This window comes from Caretta caretta, chromosome 2 (assembly GCF_965140235.1).
Source record: "Caretta caretta isolate rCarCar2 chromosome 2, rCarCar1.hap1, whole genome shotgun sequence".
Taxonomy (NCBI): Eukaryota; Metazoa; Chordata; order Testudines; family Cheloniidae; genus Caretta; species Caretta caretta.
Window position 1 is genome coordinate 106,653,698 of NC_134207.1, and position 20,171 is coordinate 106,673,868.

The window sequence follows — 20,171 nt, forward strand, 5'->3', positions numbered from 1 at the left end:
CTGTTTGGAATTTGTTTTGATAAAATAGGAAAAGAAAATGACACCCACACTTTAAAAAGCCCTCTGGATAAGTGATGGAACTCAAGGAGTAGCTGGAGAACTAGAAGGCATCAGGGTGGGTGAGCTGAACACAGTGCACTTTCCTTCCGACCCCAGGCCATTATTTTTACTTTTTCCTCATTGATAACACCTTCCCTGTCAGGATCCTGAGCCATCCTGCAACTTGCCATTTTTGAAAGCACATCCCGGTCGTCAACAAGTCTGATAGAAGTAGTCAGATGTAGGAAAGCACAAATGATTTTAGGAGGCAGACTGACAAGCTGGAGATTGCCTTATTTAGGTTTTTCACCCTCACTGCTAGAAAACACTAGGCTTTTTGTGGTCAATTGTGTTGTAAAGAAAATGAGTGAAGTTTATTCAAGCTGAACAGACTCCTCTTATTGTTAAGTCAGCAAAACCAAAGAGGTCAATTTGCCAAACACAAGGATAAAACCAGTTGGCATTTTATTTGTGAGTCCTGAGTATTACAAATGAAGTGCAGATTTGTCAACTACACTTTAAGAGTCTCTATTATCAGTTGACAGTGGGGTTTACAGGTCTGGTTCAGTGGCAATTTCACTCAAAACCTTGTCAACCACCCTGGGCTTCGGTTTCTTAGTTCTGAGCTCAGAATTCTGTTACCACACCTACATTTTGCAGTGTAAATGGGACAGGTGTTAAACTTCCAGTGGTTTTCTGGACTTGGATAACTCCCATGACATGGATGCAGTCCTGTAAAAGAACTAGTGGTCTTATTTTAAATGCTTTTAATGCACATAAGTCAATTAAGTACAGATCAAAGGAGTCAAAATAATGCCCTGTAGCGGCAGAGAAAATACAGCTGGGGAAGCAACAATGCAAGCTTTCCCAATAGCCTTGTGAATGTATTTCAAAACCCTGACCTGAAGGGATCATTTCCTGAGTCAGAACGTCAGTATCCATACCCATTCACTCATTCCCCTCTCTGGGTATGCCAACATTAGCCCTCAACCTCATGGGTGTTCGTATTTTGTGAACAGTTTCCCCACTAGGAGCTGGATCAAGACCAAACCACTTCCTAGAGGTCACTTAACAACCAGCAGATGGTAATGATTTAGCCACTGGGGATTTCAACTGCCACCCAATCCCCTACTACCTTTAAAGTAGAATATAGAGAAAGAACAGTGCATTATCCTATATGATGTTATGCTTTGAAAGTATAAGGGTGCACAAAGTTAAATCAGTTAGTTGATAATCCTTAGACGCCACACAGGATTTTACTTTGAAAGACAACACGCTTGCAGAAGTATAACAATTTCTGAACTCTTTAGTTTCCATTTTCTGTTCACCTGAGCACTTAATTACGCTTTTGCTGCTACAATAAATTTTTCAGCCTGTCAGGTGGGCAGTGGTTTACACAATGTTTAAGTTGCTGGCTAAAGAACTATCTAACTGTACCTGGCACAGGTGTAAGTGTTCCCATTCTGATCTAGAAGGGTTTTACAGTCACTCTGCACAGTGGGGTAAGGCCCTCAGGAGAGGCAAATAGCAGGTGGGTGGAAGTAGCAGGCATTTAACTCTCTTCCACCATCGCAGGAATCAAATCAGCACTTTTTTGATAGTCAAACTTGATCTTTGTACCCCTTAGTTACATAACTTTGCTACTACCTCCCATTCCCCTGACCTGCAGACAGATTTCACCCCACATTTGCCCCTAATCTCACCCACCACGTGTGGTAATGAAATCAGCTGCAAGACAGCTGCAGTATGCTTCATGATCCTGGTCATTTATGTCTTCAGAAGGAGATGAAAGGAAACGAGTCAGGTCAGGAAAAAAGTCTGACTTTTCTTTTTTAAATGGGAGTTGGATCAGGCTCTAAGGTAAGATCTTACTAATCGAATACGGATCTGTTATACTACACGTGTAAATACACCTAGTCAGTTGTAATTGAAAGGGCAGTGGTTGCATACTTGAAATGTGCATCTGCTACCAGTCTGAAAGGCCCTGCTGTTCTCATTTTAAAAACTAAGCCCATTCGGGCCTGCTTAGTCTTTGAATAGGTGAGCACTGGACATTCAAAACTTGTTTGTTTTTCATTTAACAGAACCAAAGCAGTTTTCTGTATTTGTTGGTCTGGCTGTGCTGACTTAGTGCTCTGCAAGAAATGTGAGTTTGATTCCTGCTTCTGGGATCCTAGTCTCTAGAGCGTGAATGCGACCTTGAAAAACAAAAAAGGAAAAAACAACCACCCTATATTTAAAAAAAAAAAAGGCCTAAAGTTTGGCTCCTAACTCCAGCTCTCAGCTCCTGAATGATTAACCTGATTTTCAAAAATCAAACCAGCTCCTATTGAGGACAAGTATATTAGTTTTTGTTTTTAATTTTAGCCTCTATCTTTAGCACTACTGCCCTAGGCTGAAATCCTGTCAATGCCTAACTAATGAAGGCTGGGCCTGAGTAATCCTTGAATGCAAGACCTCAAACTGTAAGAGCCTGAAATTGCAAGCTGGGCGTCATGCTGTAGTCTAGCAAAATCCTCTTAACACATGAGAAAAAAAATTAAGGATCCTATGGGAATAGTCTCTCTGCACTTACTGACTTTTGTGCCATTAAATATCAACTTTAAAAACATTTTGGTGCATAAGATATACATTGACATTCTAGGAGTTTAAAAATTCTTAATTTTTACTATAGGAAAAACAGGTGCGCAAGTATGTGTACAGTTCACCATGTAACAAAAAAAGCCAGTTGCTTTCTCCTGTTCTATCGATTTGTCAGCGTGCTTCTGCTTGATGTAAAGGCTTCTGTTTTAAGGTCATTTTTTATTTCAATTCTTCCAGCTGTTGGATGAGTTTTTTTCAGCAACGTGGGCACCTAGACAAGTCACATAATAGCTAATGATTATTTAAAACAAAAAAAAAAAAGGGCCATGGCGTATACAAGTGCCTGCCAGTTCTCAGGAAGCCTCTTTTGAAGTGTCATCAAGCTGTGAAAAGCTATGAAAGTCAGCACAAAGGATTCTGGAGTGCATCTGAGGAGGAACAGCTGCAAGTACCTGGAGGGTCAGGATGCCCCCCTGTGACAGCCTCTCTCTTTCTGTGCTCTTTAGGCTAGTCTTTTGTTCTTGTTCCCCACCAAGCTCCCCGCTGTGATTTTTTCTAGCTCCCCCTTTCCAGCACCAAGCTACCTCTGGGTGAGGGGTAGGGAGGAGTGGAACAGCAGCATGGCTGAGCTGAGTGCCATAGAAGCAGAGGGAGGACTGTTGTGGCCATGTACACGTGAGCCGCTCCTGTTACCAGTTACACTAAGGGCAGCTCTCAAGGTATTGCCTGCCACGTCACTTCTGGCAGCAGCAAATACTTGCAGCGTGAAGCAGTACATCTTGGGTCACACAACTCTCCTTTGCCCTGTCCTGTGCTCCCCCTATGCCTGCCAAGGGAAGACTACCCTACCACCCTTCCAAGTTGAGCGACATGGATTTAACCAATGACTTCCATAAAAGTGGAAGTTGTGTCCCTTGATCACACCCATTACAAATTCCATAGTACACACAAACACAGGAAGTAGCAGTGGTACTGTGCATGCAGAAGGCAATGGGAACTCTTTAGCCAGCCATACGTACTTGGGGAGGTAGTGAAGGTTCTAGATGCCGTCCAAGGAATGAAAGCAAACGCCGCCAGATAAGGCCGCTTCCCAAAAACATAATCCCTGTCACCAGCCAAAATGCTCTGTTGTCCTAGCAATGGAAAAAATAGCCATTAATCATGCAGCTCTTTATGTGGTGGAAGGGTCCTCAGTGGATTCCCTCCCATACCTCTAAATTAAACCCCTCCCTGTCCCCTCTAAAGTTCACAGTATGGTGAATTTCCTTGGCTGGGAAAGGTTCGCTGAGACTCTGGGTTATTGCAAGGCAAAGTGATCCACTTGAAACACCATCATTTCCAGAGCACTGGTGTGCTGGCCTCTGCACTTAATGTTCCTCACTACCACACTAGCCCATGCATGGTTCTTTTCAAAGATAGCTCTTGTTTTTATCAAGAATGTAGAGATTTCCCCCCCACCTAATTTTGTGTGTGTGAAGGTGGCGAAGAAGAAATCTCTTCCTTTTTAAGGTAATGCATGTAAGTGTGACAGCTACCACCAATCTAAGGCTACATCTACACTACAGCCCAGATCGATGCTCTGAGATCAATCCACCACCGGTCGATTTAGTGGGTCTAGTGAAGACCCATCAAATCGACAGCAGATTGCTTTCCAGTCGATCTCTGTACTCTACCCCTGACGAGAAGAGTAAGGTAAGTCAACCCCCTGCAGTGTAGATCCTATGGTAACTCGACCTAAGATACGTCGACTCCAGCTACATTATTCACATAGCTGGAGTTGCATAGCATAGGTTGACTTACCACGGTAGCATAGACATAGCCTAAGTGTAATTATTTAATTTGCAATGGAGTCATGGCTCCACCATGAAGTCTAGAAAATGATTTAACCAATTTAAACCTTTGCATATGAAAGTGACGCTAATACAAACTCGAAGACCTTTCAGAAGTATGAATGGCTGAACATTACCATGCCTATTGTCAGCCACCATGCCCAAGTACAGTATTGTCCTACCTTTTCCTCCTAAAGTATTACTCTTCCTGATCATCCAGAAGAATGCCCTGCAGCAGAGGCATAACTGAACAAGCCATGAACTAATTCACCTCAAAAGAAAGTCATTGCACTAAAGCTGGAATCAGTGGGCCCAATTCTCTCACTTTACACCAGTATAAATTTGGAGTCTTATCAGTGAAGAGTGTTCTACTTAACGGAAAACCTGGGTTAAGTCAGGTGTTGTCTGTCAGTAGTTATAAAATCAATTCTAAAGCAGCACTGGTTCTCACCTCTTCAAAGGAGGATTCCAAGTTCATACCAAAGGCTACTCCAATCAGTCCAAAAAGAGAGAGAGAGAAAGTCCCCATGGTCAGCTGTAAGTTCAGTCTCATCATCACATTACGGTGGCTGGAGAAGGGAGAGAGATTTAGGAGATGAACACAGATGTTTACTTGCTGTCTCGTAGTAAAGTTTTATGCAGCATGCACTACATCAGAACCGTTGATGGAGCAACTCACGCTGGTATTAGGCAACACAGAAACAAGAACTGGTGTATCAGGTGATTTTTCTCCAAAGAGACGTTTTGAAACTGCAACAGCAGTGCACATCTCAGGGAGCAGACTCTGCTTTGCAATCAGCAGGATCTAGGCTATCTGGTCACACCTGTTATAAGTATGTCTGTAAAGTAACAGTAAAAGTTTATGGAAACTTTAAAGTTTGTTTTCTTACCATTAACTGTAGGAGTTTATAAATGATTATTTAAAAGATACATTTACTGTTACCTTGCAAGTCTACTTACAAAGAAGTAGAGGGTCAGAAAATGCTGTGGACTGTAAAGCAGAGTCTACTTTGGGACACTCCAAATCCACCTCTTCTCAACTCTTGCTGGCCTTCTGATGGGAGTGTCCACTGTGAATGCGTCTAGAGGTAACTCCCCATTTGAGGAGAAGGAAAGAATATCATACACTGCTTCTCAACAGTGGCTTATATGATACACTTCAAAATGTTAAGACTGTATAAATTATTTTTAAATACAGAAAACTGAAAAAGATTATTAGTGTGTAATAACAAATTTCAGCCTTTTATTTACAAAAGTTTAGTCTTAATAAAGCTAAATATTTGATGCAAACTAAGATGATTACTGTACCATCATGCTTAATGTGGATGCAACATTTATTGGATAGCAGAAGATGTGACCCAGAAAAATTAGGGACATGCTCTTGAAGGCAGACGCCAACACTTAAGTGCAACCTCCATGTAAGAGTCAATTCAAGTTTCAGTTTTGTTGCATTACATAGCATTTCTTCATAAATAAGTTATATTTTCCCCATGAACATCTGGGTCTTTCCTTGAACTATTACCTCCCCAGAACCACAAGGAATAAGAGCCTCCCAGTTTTGGTTCCCAATGTCTGCTCTCAGACTCTAATTCAGAAAAGGGTAAAACAGCACTAATTTCTACAAAGCTTCTGGCAGTATAACAAGTACTATGTGTCATAAGTATAGTTAACCTGTCCAGGTTGATGAAGATGATACTTTCGGAATCATCAATCAATACTCTGAGTTCACGTGCTTCATTAGCGAGATCTTCGGCTTGTCTGTAATAATTCTCCAGCAGCAGCTCCATTTCCTCTGCATGGTCAATTCCAGACATGCTCTTCTCACTGTGAGCAACAATTTGTATTTTCTAGTTAGAGATCAGCAATGCGCTTAACAACGTGTTTACATGTTCTGAAGCATGGGCCCAGAATGAAGTGACGAGGTAAAAAAAAAAACAAAAACTCCACGAGTCCTGTTTTACAACATTGCTGCAAAATCCAGTTGGGCACATGGGAACTTTTGCTGTTACAAAGAGTGTCATGGAAAAGAAGGTGCGTGCTTTTCCAATTTCTATTAGCTGAAGAGCAAAAAAAGTCAGTTACTTTGGTCAGTAAAATGGGTAACATTTGCCATGCTATAAACATGCACAGGCAATGTATAAATATTAGTGTCCCAGCATCATATTGTGACATTTTTAAGGGAGACTGTTAATTTTCTGGTACCCTCAAATGGTGGAAGTTGACGGTAATGCTGTAACACTCCCTTCTGTCCTCCATACAGTGAGGTCTAAATTCTACACATAACATTGAAATCTACTTGGCACTTACACACGTGTTTAGTTGCACATCGACAATAACTAAAGCATTTTCGTTGAAGCATTTTGTGCACCCAGGATCTGATGACAGCAGCCCAACAGTCAGTATGTGAAACTGCTGGCACTATCCCTCTTCTTGAAGTTTGAGAGATCTCAGTCCTGCTGGATGAATCATAGGTGCCTGGTAGCATCCACAAGGCCCAGAGCACCTAGCCCCGGAGTCCCCAACCTTTCTGTGGCCAAGAGCACATTCATGTTTTCAGAAGAGTGTGGCGGGCACCAGCAATTTTTCAAGGCTTATTTTGTATTTGTACATTAAATAATACAAAAAACATCATATTTAATATTACATAGTATAGGAATCCATAAGAGAAAGGTAATTTTACATGTAAAAGGTATTAATTCAATTATTCGGCAATTACTCTTTCACCTTACCATGTGAATTTGCTCTTTTTTATCTACCTGGAAGAAAAATTAATGCGTTTTTACAAAATAAATATCACAAACAGTTTTCATCTTATTTATTTTAAAAAAGTAAAATTATTTTTTGACTGGACAGTTTTTTGGAAAAATGTAGACTAGCTGTAGCAGAAAGTGAAGCTAGTAATATTTCAGTCCTATATATAAAACATTGTTGAACTGCTGGTCCAAATATATTTATTATTCTTACTTTAACATAGATAGCGAGTTATGGTTAATTAAAAAATATTCTTTGTATTGTTACTTGTATCCGGATTTCAATAAACAAACAAACAAACATGAAAAAAAGGTAAACACAAGTTAATCATACGCGCTTATCAGCACTAAAATGGAATATAGGTATCATTAATTCACATGGTTTTTCTAATAAAGTCAGTGTGATTTTTGACACTGCATTTCTTCAGCCAATTTTTCGTAGTTGGGAGAGTAGGATGATATTCCCGTTCAGAAGCAATCGTCAAGATGGGCATCTGTAAGCAGAGATCTGTATTTTGATTTTTATGATGTTCATTGTTGAAAACAGAACTTCATATAGATAAGTGGAACCGAAATAAGATTTTATTTTGTATGCTACATTTTTTAAGGCAGGAAACTTTTTTCGGTCAACCAGATTCCAAAATTTTTTTATCTGTTACGCAGGATTTTAGAACAATATCATTTTGAAGGTCCAAAATCTCCAGTTCCACGTCTTCTGTTCTTACTTGAATGAGACTCGCAACTGATGTAGCCATTTCTGTTACCTCTATTTGGCAAGTAAAAGGATTCACAAGAAAGGCAACTACAGGCTCAATGATGGTGAACTGCTGAAATCTCTTTTCAAATTGTTCCAGAAGTGTTTGAATGTGGATAACAAATGGTGATGGGTTAAAAGCACGGTCACATACCATTTTCTTCATACTTGGGAAATGTACGAGAGACTTCGTCTTCATATGTGACATCCACAAGATCAGTTTTTGCTTTGAATGATTTTACAGAACCTATCATTTGAGCCACATGTTTGTTTCTTCCCTGGAGCTCAAGATTTAAAATGTTCAATTTGTCCGTGATGTCGGCAAGAAAAGCCAAGTCCATTAACCAGCTGGAGTCTTCTAGTTGCTCAAAGTTCTGATTTGTGGACTTCAGAAATTCTTTGATCTCTTCAATTAGGCTTAAAAAACATGCAAGAACTTTACCTTTGCTCAGCCATCGTACTTCTGTGTGCAAGAAAAGATCAGATTGTTTATCATCAACATCTTCCAACAGGGCCTTAAAAAGTCGGTGTTGCAAATGTTTCGCTCAAATAGAGTTAATTATTTTAATAACAATATTCATGACATGTTGAAAAGAAAGAACTTTGATGCACAAAGCTTCTTGGTGCATAACGCAATGATAAGATAAAGTTCAGAAAGGATTCATTCTTCTTGCAGAGTGCAATGAATCCATTGGCGCTGCCCATCATTGCTGGTGCCCCATCAATGGTAATCGCAGACAGCTTGTGTAGTGGCATACTAATTGATGTTGCGTATGATTTGAATAAATTATAGCTATCCTCACCCTTTGTTCACCCTTTCATAGGCAATACTTTTAGTAACTCTTCTTTTACGGTGAAGTCACTAAATACCATCATAACTGCTAACTGCACTGTATCCAATATATCTGTCAACTCATCGAACTGCAGTGAAAACCAGTCACATATTTCCAAGTCATCCTTTAGCTGAGTTTGCAGGTCACTTAAAATTGCACGTATCCTCCTCGTAACTGTGTTGTCTGATAACTGCATATCTTGTAATGCTGACAAAATCTCACGCTTGTTAGGAAATCCTTGAAACAGGCAATCAGCACCAGTTAAAAATACATCCTTCAACAATTCACCATCTTGAAAGGGTTTTTTCTTCTCTGCGAGCAGATGAGCAATTTTAAAGGAGGCAATAGTAGCACTTTTAGACTTTTACCTCTTGTCTAGTGAAAACAGATTGCTGGGCACATAGAAGAAAATTAATCAACTCAAATCAAACCTTTCTCAACTCAGATTTAAGTGGATGGCTAATGTCAAAAGAACCGTGATTAGTTTGGAAATGGCGTTCGACATTATGTTTCTTCGGCACTGCAACAGTACCACCGCACAATAAGCAAACACATTTCCCTTTATTTTCAATAAAACAATAGGATTCTTCCCACTCTGCACTGATATAATACATACGTTGTCTTTTATTTGAACCGCTCATTTTGGGGCAAAATGTTAAAAAAAACAATAAATTGCAAAGCACGAGAAAACAGCAGTATCAGTGCAGCGGAAGAATACTCACATACAGGGCTGGCTCCAGGCACCAGCGGAGCAAGCACATGCCTGGGGCGTCACACGCTAAGGGGCGGCATTCTGTCCATTCTTGGGGTGGCAGAGTCTGGGTGTGTGTGTGTGGTGGGTTGTTTTTTTTTTTTTGGCAGTTCTGGGCAGCGCAGAGAGAAGCTGTGGCCCTGCGCCTGCCGGGGACAGAGAACACTGGTGCCCGCAGCCTGCAGCCCTCTAGTTCTCTGTCCCTGGCAGGCACGGGGCCGCGGCTTCTCTTCCCTGCTGGGCACTACTTTTCACACCGTGTCGCTAGGCGGGCGCACATAAATGCCCTGGCGGGCACCCATGGGCACCACGTTGGGGACTACTGACCTAGCCAGTCACCTTCTCTAGAACAGGCATTCAAGTTTCTGTAGTTATCTTTTTGGATCTTTCTTTTGACTAGGCAAACAGTAAGGTCTTTGAGAGCCACGATGGCCCTCTTGTATTTTTAAGACGTCAAGAAAAACTTGGAATAAACCCCCATCCCTCTTTTTCACCCAGTGGCATGACCTTAACTGCACTATTTGCCAGGAGGGACTGGGTACCCTCCAATGTCTCCTATGGATACTGCTGAACTTGCTTACCTTATCAAGGAGCAATTTAAAGGAGTCTCTCTGAAGCTGTTTTTCCTTAAACTCATCTCTAGACCCACACCTAAGGACTCATGTGTCTGAGGTAACTAGGGCCTCTGGAAGGGGTGGGATAAAAGGACCCTAGTCTCTCTCCTAAAGAGAGGGTCCCTTTGAGGTGGGCTGGCTATTCACTTCCTAACCTTCCAAACATAGAGGTTTCAGTTGCACGTCATAAGGGGATGGTGGTAGTCTTAGAAGTCTTCAGTTTCTGGTGGCAGACATTGTCTGTACCAAGCACCCAAAATCCAGTTCTAGTTGGCTTGATGGTGAATGCCTTTAAATTTCTCTATAGCCATAGAAAGAGGAGGACTGAACAACAGACTCAAAGGATTTAAAAAAGTAGCTTCCAACATCTTTGCTTTCATGAAATTAGTCTCTACCTTCCCCCACCACTCCAAAAAAGGCTCCCTCCGTCCTACAAGCCCTTGATGCTTGGCTGTATCGCCACATGAAGATATGATGAACATAGCTTTCTGTCTATAAGCACCAATGCTTGAGTCAATGTGCGAGAGTACACTGATGGCATCAATACACCTCACGTCCAGCTTCCTCCATGCCTTCTCAGGTACACTTCTTGATTTCGCACATTGTGTCCCTTCACACCCCACCTTTTGGATAATTATGGTCTATTTAGATTTGAAGCTGTGCAGGGCAGGGAGCTATATCATGCATTTGGTGCTGTACAAATAATACTAAGTTGCCATGAAGCGTGGGGTGGAACTGTCATTTGGCATTATTTGCATGGGAACTGAGGCAGGAAGCCAGTTTGCTCTTAGCTTCAAGTCGGATATGCCAATAAGTCAGTATGCCCTGGATTTTTAAGTAAGGGTCAGACCAGCAGCTCATCGTTAATATGGGACATATGGTTGGTTATTTTTGTTGTTGTTGTTAAAGTGGCCACTGATGTGCGCATGATATTGTATCAGCACACAGGAGGGATGACATGTGGCTATTCCAGACGTGCGGTTCTCTTGGGATGCTATACCACAACGCTAATTTATGTACTGATAGTGGCTATGAAAACAGGGCTAAGTGCTACTACAGTGGGGTTACATATCCATCAAGGGAGCGCTGCTCGTGGGCACAGTAAGCTTCAAGGCTAGCGTGCCAGCTTATATATAGGGAGGTAGGGCAACTGATCCACCTCAGACCAATTTTCAGTGGGGTTCTTTATTTCATTTGTGAAATATTGGTTTTTTTTCTCTCTAAAAACGTATCTTAAAAGTTTTGTCTCAACTGGAAACTGACATCTCCATTTCTCCTTCTGTTTCCCCATTCAGTCATGGTTGTCTTTTCCTCCCCTTTCCATCTCATGTTCACCAAGGCTGGCCAGCTAAGTCAAACAGTGGATGAAGAGCACCTTCGATGCTTCCACCCTAGTATCAGTAATGCTGCTAACACCATGCTCACACTGTGATGATGCGGTAAAACACCTTTTAAAAAGAGGTAAAGCATTATGGTTTAAAAACATTGTACAGATCTTTTTTTCGAGGGGAGGGGAGAGAAGCAATCTAATCTGGTATTCACGTTGTCCTTGGACAAGACCCATTTTAAAAAGTGTTCTGGATTACCCGATTTTACTTACAATACTTGTGGATCCGTCCATTTAGTTAGACAGAGCTCTTCTATTAATTCCTCTTCATCCAAGATTTCCAGGATTGTTTCTTTGAAAACTTTAAGATCTGTTTCTAATTCTGACAAACTAAAGAAAAAACAAACAGGCAATCCCATTTGCATTACTGTAGAGGTAATATTTTCATTTTCCCTGGATCTTTACAGAATGAGTCACTGGGGAAGTTTCTTAGAAAATTTAAATCCCTTTTGCATTTAGCCATGGTACTGGTCAATTCTGGGACCAGCTGCCCCAAAATCACCAAAACCTTAACTGAAAAGGATTTAACTGTGTATTCTGGACATATTTCAAGGGTTCATGAGCACTCAGAGAAACAAGTAATTTGATTCAGACAATTGTATTGTCTGTTGTATTGACACACAGCATAGCCCAATAAGTTCATGTGTACTCAAATGGTTTGAACTCCTGATTTTACATTACAATGTACATATTAAATTGCCTGGTATTAATTTTTTTACATTATGCACAGTTTTAGAAGGTAGACTACAAATGCCACAAAGTGGGATTTCATTTTTTTCCAACTAGATAGTTCATGCATATGAATTTACAATGACAAATAAGTTGCACAACTCAAAAGTAAAGTTTTCTAGGAAATGTATACTGTACACAATTTTCTGAAGTTCAGCTATATTCCCCATTGCTTACTCTTATTTACCTCTTGCCATTTTGTAGCAAAATGTGTAGTTTACTTCTATCCACAGACAGTAGTTTGGGGTCCACTAGCGCTTCCAGCGTCTCAATGATCTGAGATTGCAAAATGTTAAGTCTCCCTTGCAGATTGCTGATCTAGATAATAACATGATCCTTCATAAGAATTAAAATAATCCTTTTAGAATGGTTTGGGCAACTGACTTCTCTTACTGAACACAGAATTCACTGTTACAATCAGGTATGCAATCTACTTTTTCAATACACAGGAGCTATCTGGAATACAGCTAGCATTGACAAGAAAAAGTTTACCCACCGCAATATTTTTTGAACAAAATGAATTTCCATAAAATGGAAACATTACGCCAACTACTGAATAAACATGATATGAGGTTCATGTGTCTGAAATCTGGTCAACCTTAAATGGTGTCATATTTCCATTAACATTCATAGACTTTAAGGCCAGAAGGGACTATCAGGATCAACTAGTCCGGGTCTCAACAATTTTTTTTTGGTGGCTGCAAATTGTGGCCACTAACTCTTGCTCATGGCCGTTCTGACAATTTTTCCTAAAATATTTAATTAACTTTATGAAAAACAAATATGCACTTATACATATCCAAATCATTGTAATTTATTGATGCAGGGTATTTTTGCAGACTCAATAATAAAAATAATGTACAGTTGTCTCTATTCTTTACTGGAGTAAGCAGAACAGAAACACAAATAAGGTGGCTTTGCATATTCTTGTCTTTTTGTTGTTGTTTCTTTTGCTTTTTTAAAAAGATTTCCCACCTAGTAAGTCTGCTGATGTGACAAGTGATATTTGGATGTTTGTTAATATCACTTTTCACACCAGACTTACTAACTAGCTGGGAGGGAGTGAAGAGTGATGTTAACAAACACCCAAATATCAATTTTCACAGCAGACTTACTCAGCCCTGGCAAGCCAAGGGACAAAGTCCTGGATGGGGAGGTGGGTAGGGAGGCACGGGGGGGCAGAGGCAATGCAAGGGGGTGGTAAGCCCAGGGCCAGCACCTGCTGCAGTGAGGCCGGGGTCCAGGGCTAGAGCCAATGTTCCCTCTAATTGTTTACATCTGTGTGGAATGAATTTTGTTATGTGCCCCAATATGGAGGTGATGTGTGGCAGGGGTGGGGCCGAGGGGTTCACAGTGTGGGAGGGGACAGAGGGATGGAGCGTGGGGAGGGCTGATGGCTCTGGCTGGGGGTGCGGGCTTTGGGTGGGGCTGGGCATGAGAGGTTTGGGGTGCAAGCTGCCAGGACTTCCCCCAGCCCTCTCTTGTCAGAGCATCCCAGGGCTGGGGGACAGTGCCACTCCCCACTGGGGCAGCTCTGGGGCTGGGGCCAGGGGAGAGGCGCCTCTCCCTGGCTGGGGCGGGGCCGCAGAAGAGGCACCTCTCCCCACCTGTGCAGCTCTTGATAGCCTGCGCAGTTTAGAGGGAATTTAGGCCAAAGCCCGAAGTCCAACGACTGGAGCCTGCTGCCCCAGGGCTGAAGCCTGAGCCACCCAACCCCCAAGAAGGTAGAGAACTCATTGGCTGTCTGCTCTTCCAGTATTCATGGCTCCAGAGGGGGGCAAGAGCCAACCCCTGCTGATGGCCCTGCGGGGACAGGCCACTGCTTTGCCCAACTTGTTACACCCACGGCCACAAAAAAAGCCCCTGGTGGTCGCATTCAGGAAATGCTGATCTAGTCTGACCAACTGCATAACACAGGCCAGAGAACCTCCCCCAGTAATTTCAGCATCAAACCGTAACTTTTATATTTCAGCATATATCTGTCAATATTGATTTTAAAACTTCAAGTGACGAAAAATCCATCATGCCCCTTAGTAATTTTTTCCAATAGTTCATTCTCACTGTTAAATGTTCGTCTAGATCCCCCCATAACCAAAAGAAACAACAACAAAAAAAGGAAAAGAGGAAAAAAAAAAAAAAAAGCCCAAAGCAAACCCAAAATATTCCTAAAAATGTAACTAAATATTTCCAGAACAGAAAATTATACGGTCATTCCCATGAAACAATATTTTCAAAAGTAGTTAAAAGTAACCAGCAGCTCACCCAATATTGCAGTATTGCTTCTATGGCTCTAAATTCAAAGGGCAAGGCATATGTAACTAGCTGACCTTCTCCAGACAGCTGAGATGCTAGTTCTTGGAACAGCCAGTGCTCCATATTCAAATTGCGATAATCTAGTATCAGAAGAAACTCTGGTGTTACCACAGCCTTCAAAAACTGAAAAAGAGAATGCAGTTAGGCAGCCAGCTAATACTTTACGGAGGTTACTAATTTTCTCATTGCCACTTAATGCATTTTAGAGTTCAGTTTTCAATAAAACCACTTCCCATAAGGGGACTGTTATGATAAAACTTTTGTTTTTATTTATCTAGATTTTTATGCCACACTCGTGTCCAGGGTACCCAACTGTCTATCTTCCACGGTCATTCCCCTCAACCCCCAAAGTATATGGACTGGACTGACATCAGAAGCACTTCCTTTAGTGTACTCCAGGAGGCTTCTGGAGTTACTGCAGGGACAGGAGGAAAGAAAGATTCTCCAAATTTTTAGCTCTGCTCATCCTGTGCCTCTAAAAATTCTCATCATGCCCACAAAGGGAAAAATTTTGGCCCTCTTGAATAGAGATGGTCATCCTACAAAAGACAAGAAGCGCATTATTATGAAGTGCTTCTGCTCGCTAGATATTCAGTGCCAGGGTTATCTGTAAGGACAGATGCATAATATTATATCCAGGCCATAGATAGCCAATATTAAAATGGCCCCTGGATCTCACTAGAACATGACTGTATTGGCAATTGAGACACAGTTCAAGTGTATTTTAATGTCTATTGACATCTATAAACAGATTTAAGACCCACTGAAGTTAATGAAAATAAAAATATCACTTTACCTCCATTCTAATGATGATCCTGTTGTTTCTAGTTGCAATGCTCATTAGATGCTGAAATCTTAGATCTCGTGCTTGAAGACCCAGTTCCTGGTACAATTCTGTTTTCTTTCTTTCTACCAAGAAGACATTTAAAAAGAAAAATCATATCTGCGAAAAGTAATGTGTTTTATAATTATGGATTAGTCTGTTTTGCAATCCCAGAAAGAATCTAACTCTATAGTGCTTCCCCCCTTGATCACCCAATATAATTCTGTCTAGCACAGCAAAATAGTCAGAACTTGGGTGGGAAGAGAAGTCCCTTTGTTTATTAAGAAAGAAAAGTCTAAAAGTAGCCAAAATAACAGGCAAATACAGTATGTTTCATGTTAGAAGAACACATTAGCAAAGCTGAGTTGAGAAAGCACGTGTTATGTCACAAAAGTATCCCAAAAAAGGAAATATATACTGGTGGTGGACTGGGACAAAGAGGAAAAGGATGAAAGCAAAACGGAACCACACATGACACATGGTAGTCATACTGCTTAATGCACTATTGGAAGGTGCTCAGATACTACTGTGATGAATGCGGTATAAGAAGTTGTGTAGAATAGACAAGCAAAACCAAGGGAAATGCTGCAACACCAAGAGTTATCTAAACCCACAAAAGCTTCATGAATTGAACCCTCTGTCCAGTATAAACTTCCACTTAGGCAATTCTATATAGCACAAAAGAGCAAACAGGAAAAGAAAATGAAAACTACCTACCAAAAGAGGTAATATTTCCTTCCTTGTCAAATTTCATCTAAAGGGAGGAAAAAAGAAAAGAGAAGACCAGAAGTAGGCATTTTGTTCTCACAAAGCTGCTATAACGTACAGGAAAATAATTGTGTGAAATTGCTTATATTTGCTTTGAATTCTAGTGGGGGTGAATCAGTCCACTTATTAAGGAGGGGCAAGTTATGCTACCCCTTGTCTCTGCTAATACTCCTCAGGTAATTATGAATACCTTACACAACATATTTCAGGTCATTTGAACATGTGGATGCTACACATGGTACCTGGAAAGCAGCACCGATTACAATATTTTTCAGACGTACACCAATTAAGTTCAGAACTATATATTTGGCTCACACAGATATCTACTTCTCAGGAGGAATTTTTTTTTTTTTTGAACAGAGAATGAGATTTTTGTGTTGGCACAAGAGGGGCTCTTTACATTTTGTGTTTCAGGTTTTCTTGTTTCATCTTGTGTTGTTTTAGCTGAACAATTTACAAGGCAAAGGGCAACAACTGTGGGGGGCTATTCACTCCCTGATTTTTGAAAGGTATTTACTATGTAATTCCACTATGTGTAAGTGAAAGAACAGATAGCATTCTAATGTAACAAAGCAAGGAATAATTTGTTTCTAACATCTTATTTATTTTTCATTTATATTCCAAAGTATTAACATAACATTAGTATTTTCTGTAAACTTAAAGTCATTGGAAAAACTGCAAGAATTGATTTGATCAAAGCTTTTTCACTTTTGCCTTGAAATCTGTAGCTTATTCAAGAGCTATTCATAATTTGTTTTCAAAGCCAGTAGTTGTATATATGAAGAAACAACTATGTGGTCCCCATTGTAGGATCAAGACCTATATGTGTTCCGATGCCCTCAACTGCCTGGTGTTACATCTGCTTTCACATGCGATCACATTATCTTCCAGTGGCAAATGAGGAAGTTGTGAACAGATTGTTCACTATAAATGGCTAGCCTAGTTCTCTCAGCTGCATACTTATAAAAAGATATTCTTCCTTCAACCATTGGCTATCCTATATTTCAGCTACCACATTCCATTACATTAATAAGAAAAAAAAAAGGCAAAAATAGTGTATTTTTAATAGTGAACGCATGTATTTTACAACAATTCTTCAAGAATTAAACTGTGTCTTCATGATTAAATTGTGATTTAACAAGAATTATCTTCTCATAAGAAAAGCATCTTGGTATTTTGCTAGCACATTATAATACTGTTGCAAATATATCCACATAAACATTACTTTCCCTCAAATTAGAGTTTTTAAAACAGTTATTTAGTAATATCCACTAATTATCAACACATCATGGAGAACGACCAGTTCTGTCAAATAACAGTTTGAGAAAAACACATGCTGATTAGCTTGGAAAAACTGTCCTTTGTTGAAAACTTTCAATACACTTACCACTGCAAACACAGGGACTACACTGGCTAAGGTGGCTTGAGAGGCCTCTGTCGCTGAGTGTCGACCCAATTCATCTGAAGAAAGACACACAGCAGTTATAATTTTCTATTACCAGCACACGGTCTTTTGATAAATACATATTTTTTTTCTTCTCTTGTACACTAGGTGGAAAACTGTCATAAGGAACCCAGGTTTCAGAGGAACAGCCGTGTTAGTCTGTATTCGCAAAAAGAAAAGGAGTACTTGTGGCACCTTAGAGACTAACCAATTTATTTGAGCATGAGCTTTCGTGAGCTACAGCTCACTTCATCAGATGCATACCGTGGAAACTGCAGCAGACTTTATATACACACAGAGAATATGAAACAATACCTCCTCCCACCCCACTGTCCTGCTGGTAATAGCTTATCTAAAGTGATCAACAGGTGGGCCATTTCCAGCACAAAATTTTGCTTTAAAAAAACCCAATCTGCTCATTTAAGAGGCATAGTCAACTTAAAATCTAATAAAACTACAATTCCTTGAGCCAACGTTTGTGGCTTTATGACCAGTTTTCTTATTCAGAAGGTTTCTCCCCATTATTGTGTGAAAGACCCACACAAACAGGAGAAACTGACTATACCTAAAGTGCCATCAAGTCTGCAAAGTAAACACATTTCCTTTCCCTGTTTGTGATAATCTTATGTTTTACTTGCAACAATAATAGGTAAAAAAATAGAAATTAGATTAAATTGGGGTATCCTTTAAGAACCCAAAGCAGTTGCAATAAAGAACAACACCCCAGTCCTACAATGAGCTCTGTGTAGCTATACAAGTCTGCCTGCATGAAGTTCACTGCGGGGACTGGGGCCTACATTTGTTGAGCAAATTAGTTATTTGTGGACTGTGGTAATGAATAATAATACCTAGTGCTTATATAGTGCTTTTCAACAGTAGATCACAGTGCTTTACAAAGCAGGTCAGTATCATTATGCCATTTTACAGATGGGGAACTGTAAGCATGAAGAAATGAAGCGACTTGCCCAAGGTCACCCAACAGGCCTGTGGCAAAGCAGGGTATAAAACGGAGATCTAGGCCACCTTGCCTCCCTATATAACAGTAAGGCTCTACAAACGTTCACATGCTTTGTGCATAGTAGTCCCACTGACGTCAGCGAGACTACCATTTGTTTGAATGTAAAAAAGTGAGTGTTTGCAGGATGGAGGCCTTAATGTGCATTTCATACTGCATACCATGTTGATAAATGACTGACAGGTTCAGCCAGAACTTCAAAGGAGCAGTGTGTCCATTTCCTTAGTTGGCTGTTAAAGATGTAGACATAAGCCCATTTGTGGTTTAGCTGGATGTTACTCGAACAGAGTTTGGAAATTATAGCAGTGGCCTTAATCCTGCCATTGACTGTGTGTGGGCCACCCCTCTGCCTTATTTGCCCCCACTACACAGCTCCCAAGCAGTCAATTGCAGAATCAGGTCCACTATTTACAATTAGGCACCTAAATAAAAGCGGCCTGCTTTTCAAAAGAGCCGAGCACCCACAACTCCAAAATTCAAGCCATTTATTTAAGGGTTAGGCACCTAGAGATGAAATTCTGGCCTAATACTTCAGGAAGAAATAACAGTTTTTGCATCCACTGAGTGCTTACAAATTTTAACTAATGTCCCGATTCTACAGGGACAGTCCCGATATTTGGGACTTTGTCTTATATAGGTACTTATCCCCCCCCCCCCCCCCGATTTTTCTACAGTTGCTGTCTGGTCCCCCTAAAACACGCACACTGATAGACTTATAACTACCTATTCCCTGGAGCCACTTCCAGGCCTGAACAGGGTGGAACAATAACTGTACGCCCCATAGGGTGACCAGACAGCAAGTGTGAAAAATCGGGGTGGGTGGCGGTATAAGACAAAGTCCCAACTATCGGGACGCCCGGTCGCCCTCGCCCCGCAGTGGGGAGGAATACTGCCCCGTGCCCCCTGGATTCAAGGCTTGCTCGGGAGGATGAGCGCCGCGCTGGGTCTATAAAAGCCTCTTCCCCGCCTCGCAGTGCCAGCCCCTGCCCTGCCGCCAGAGCAGCCAAGTCCCGGGGCCAGGAGAAGCGCCCAGGGGATGACGCGAGAGGAGGAAACCAAAGGTGGGGCTTCCACTCCAGAGCCGGCCCGCCTCCCCCCGGCCGGGCAGCAACCAGGGCCGGCTCGGCCGCCTGCAGGGCCCCCACTCCCAGGGCACGACTTACTTGCCCAGCGCCACGGCTGCCCGCGGGGAGCGGCGGCCCCCAGCCGCGGCCCAGGCCCGGGAGCCGCGCAGCAGGGACGCCCGCCGCCGCCCAGCGGACGAGCCCGCCCGGCCGTCGCGAGCAGGCGGCGGCGGCGGCAGCAGCAGCCCCAGCGGCCCAGCGAGGCGGGGAGGAGCCAGCGGCTGAACATGGGCAGGCTCTGGGGGGGCGAGCGGGCCCCGGCTCCCGGCCGCTTGCGGGACCCAGAGGCTCCGGCCTGGCTGCCCACACGCGGGAGCCGGGCGGAGGAGGAGCCGCGCGGATTAAGCCCTGGCCCCGGGGCGGGGTCTCGTGGTGGGGAGCCGCGGGCGGGGGCGGGGGCGGGAGCGGGAGCGGG

The 20,171-nt window shown here is 42.0% G+C and overlaps 1 protein-coding gene across 1 annotated transcript; it reads right to left on the reverse strand.

Annotated features, from left to right (window-relative positions):
- Positions 1 to 791: 791 nt before the first annotated feature.
- On the reverse strand, positions 792 to 20,068 carry MRS2 (magnesium transporter MRS2). The gene is made up of 11 exons (XM_048840003.2): positions 19,796 to 20,068; positions 17,561 to 17,634; positions 16,123 to 16,159; positions 15,379 to 15,491; positions 14,532 to 14,705; positions 12,457 to 12,587; positions 11,754 to 11,870; positions 6,123 to 6,275; positions 4,903 to 5,020; positions 3,642 to 3,755; positions 792 to 2,893 (listed from the first exon to the last, which is right to left on the reverse strand). The coding sequence occupies exons 1-11, from the start codon at positions 19,983 to 19,985 to the stop codon at positions 2,783 to 2,785; spliced, it is 1,332 nt and encodes a 443-aa protein (XP_048695960.1). The 5' UTR covers positions 19,986 to 20,068; the 3' UTR covers positions 792 to 2,782.
- Positions 20,069 to 20,171: the final 103 nt, after the last annotated feature.

Excerpts from the sequence above, each read along its gene's own strand:
- MRS2 (XM_048840003.2), bottom strand. The coding sequence starts at position 19,985 with ATGTTCAGCCGCTGGCTCCTCCCCGCCTCGCTGGGCCGCTGGGGCTGC. Across the intron at positions 12,588-14,531 it reads AAGCAATACTGCAATATTGG|ATCAGCAATCTGCAAGGGAG; the intron begins GTGAGCTGCTGG and ends GTTATTATCTAG. Across the intron at positions 6,276-11,753 it reads TGGACGGATCCACAAGTATT|TGAGAAGAGCATGTCTGGAA; the intron begins GTAAGTAAAATC and ends TGTTGCTCACAG.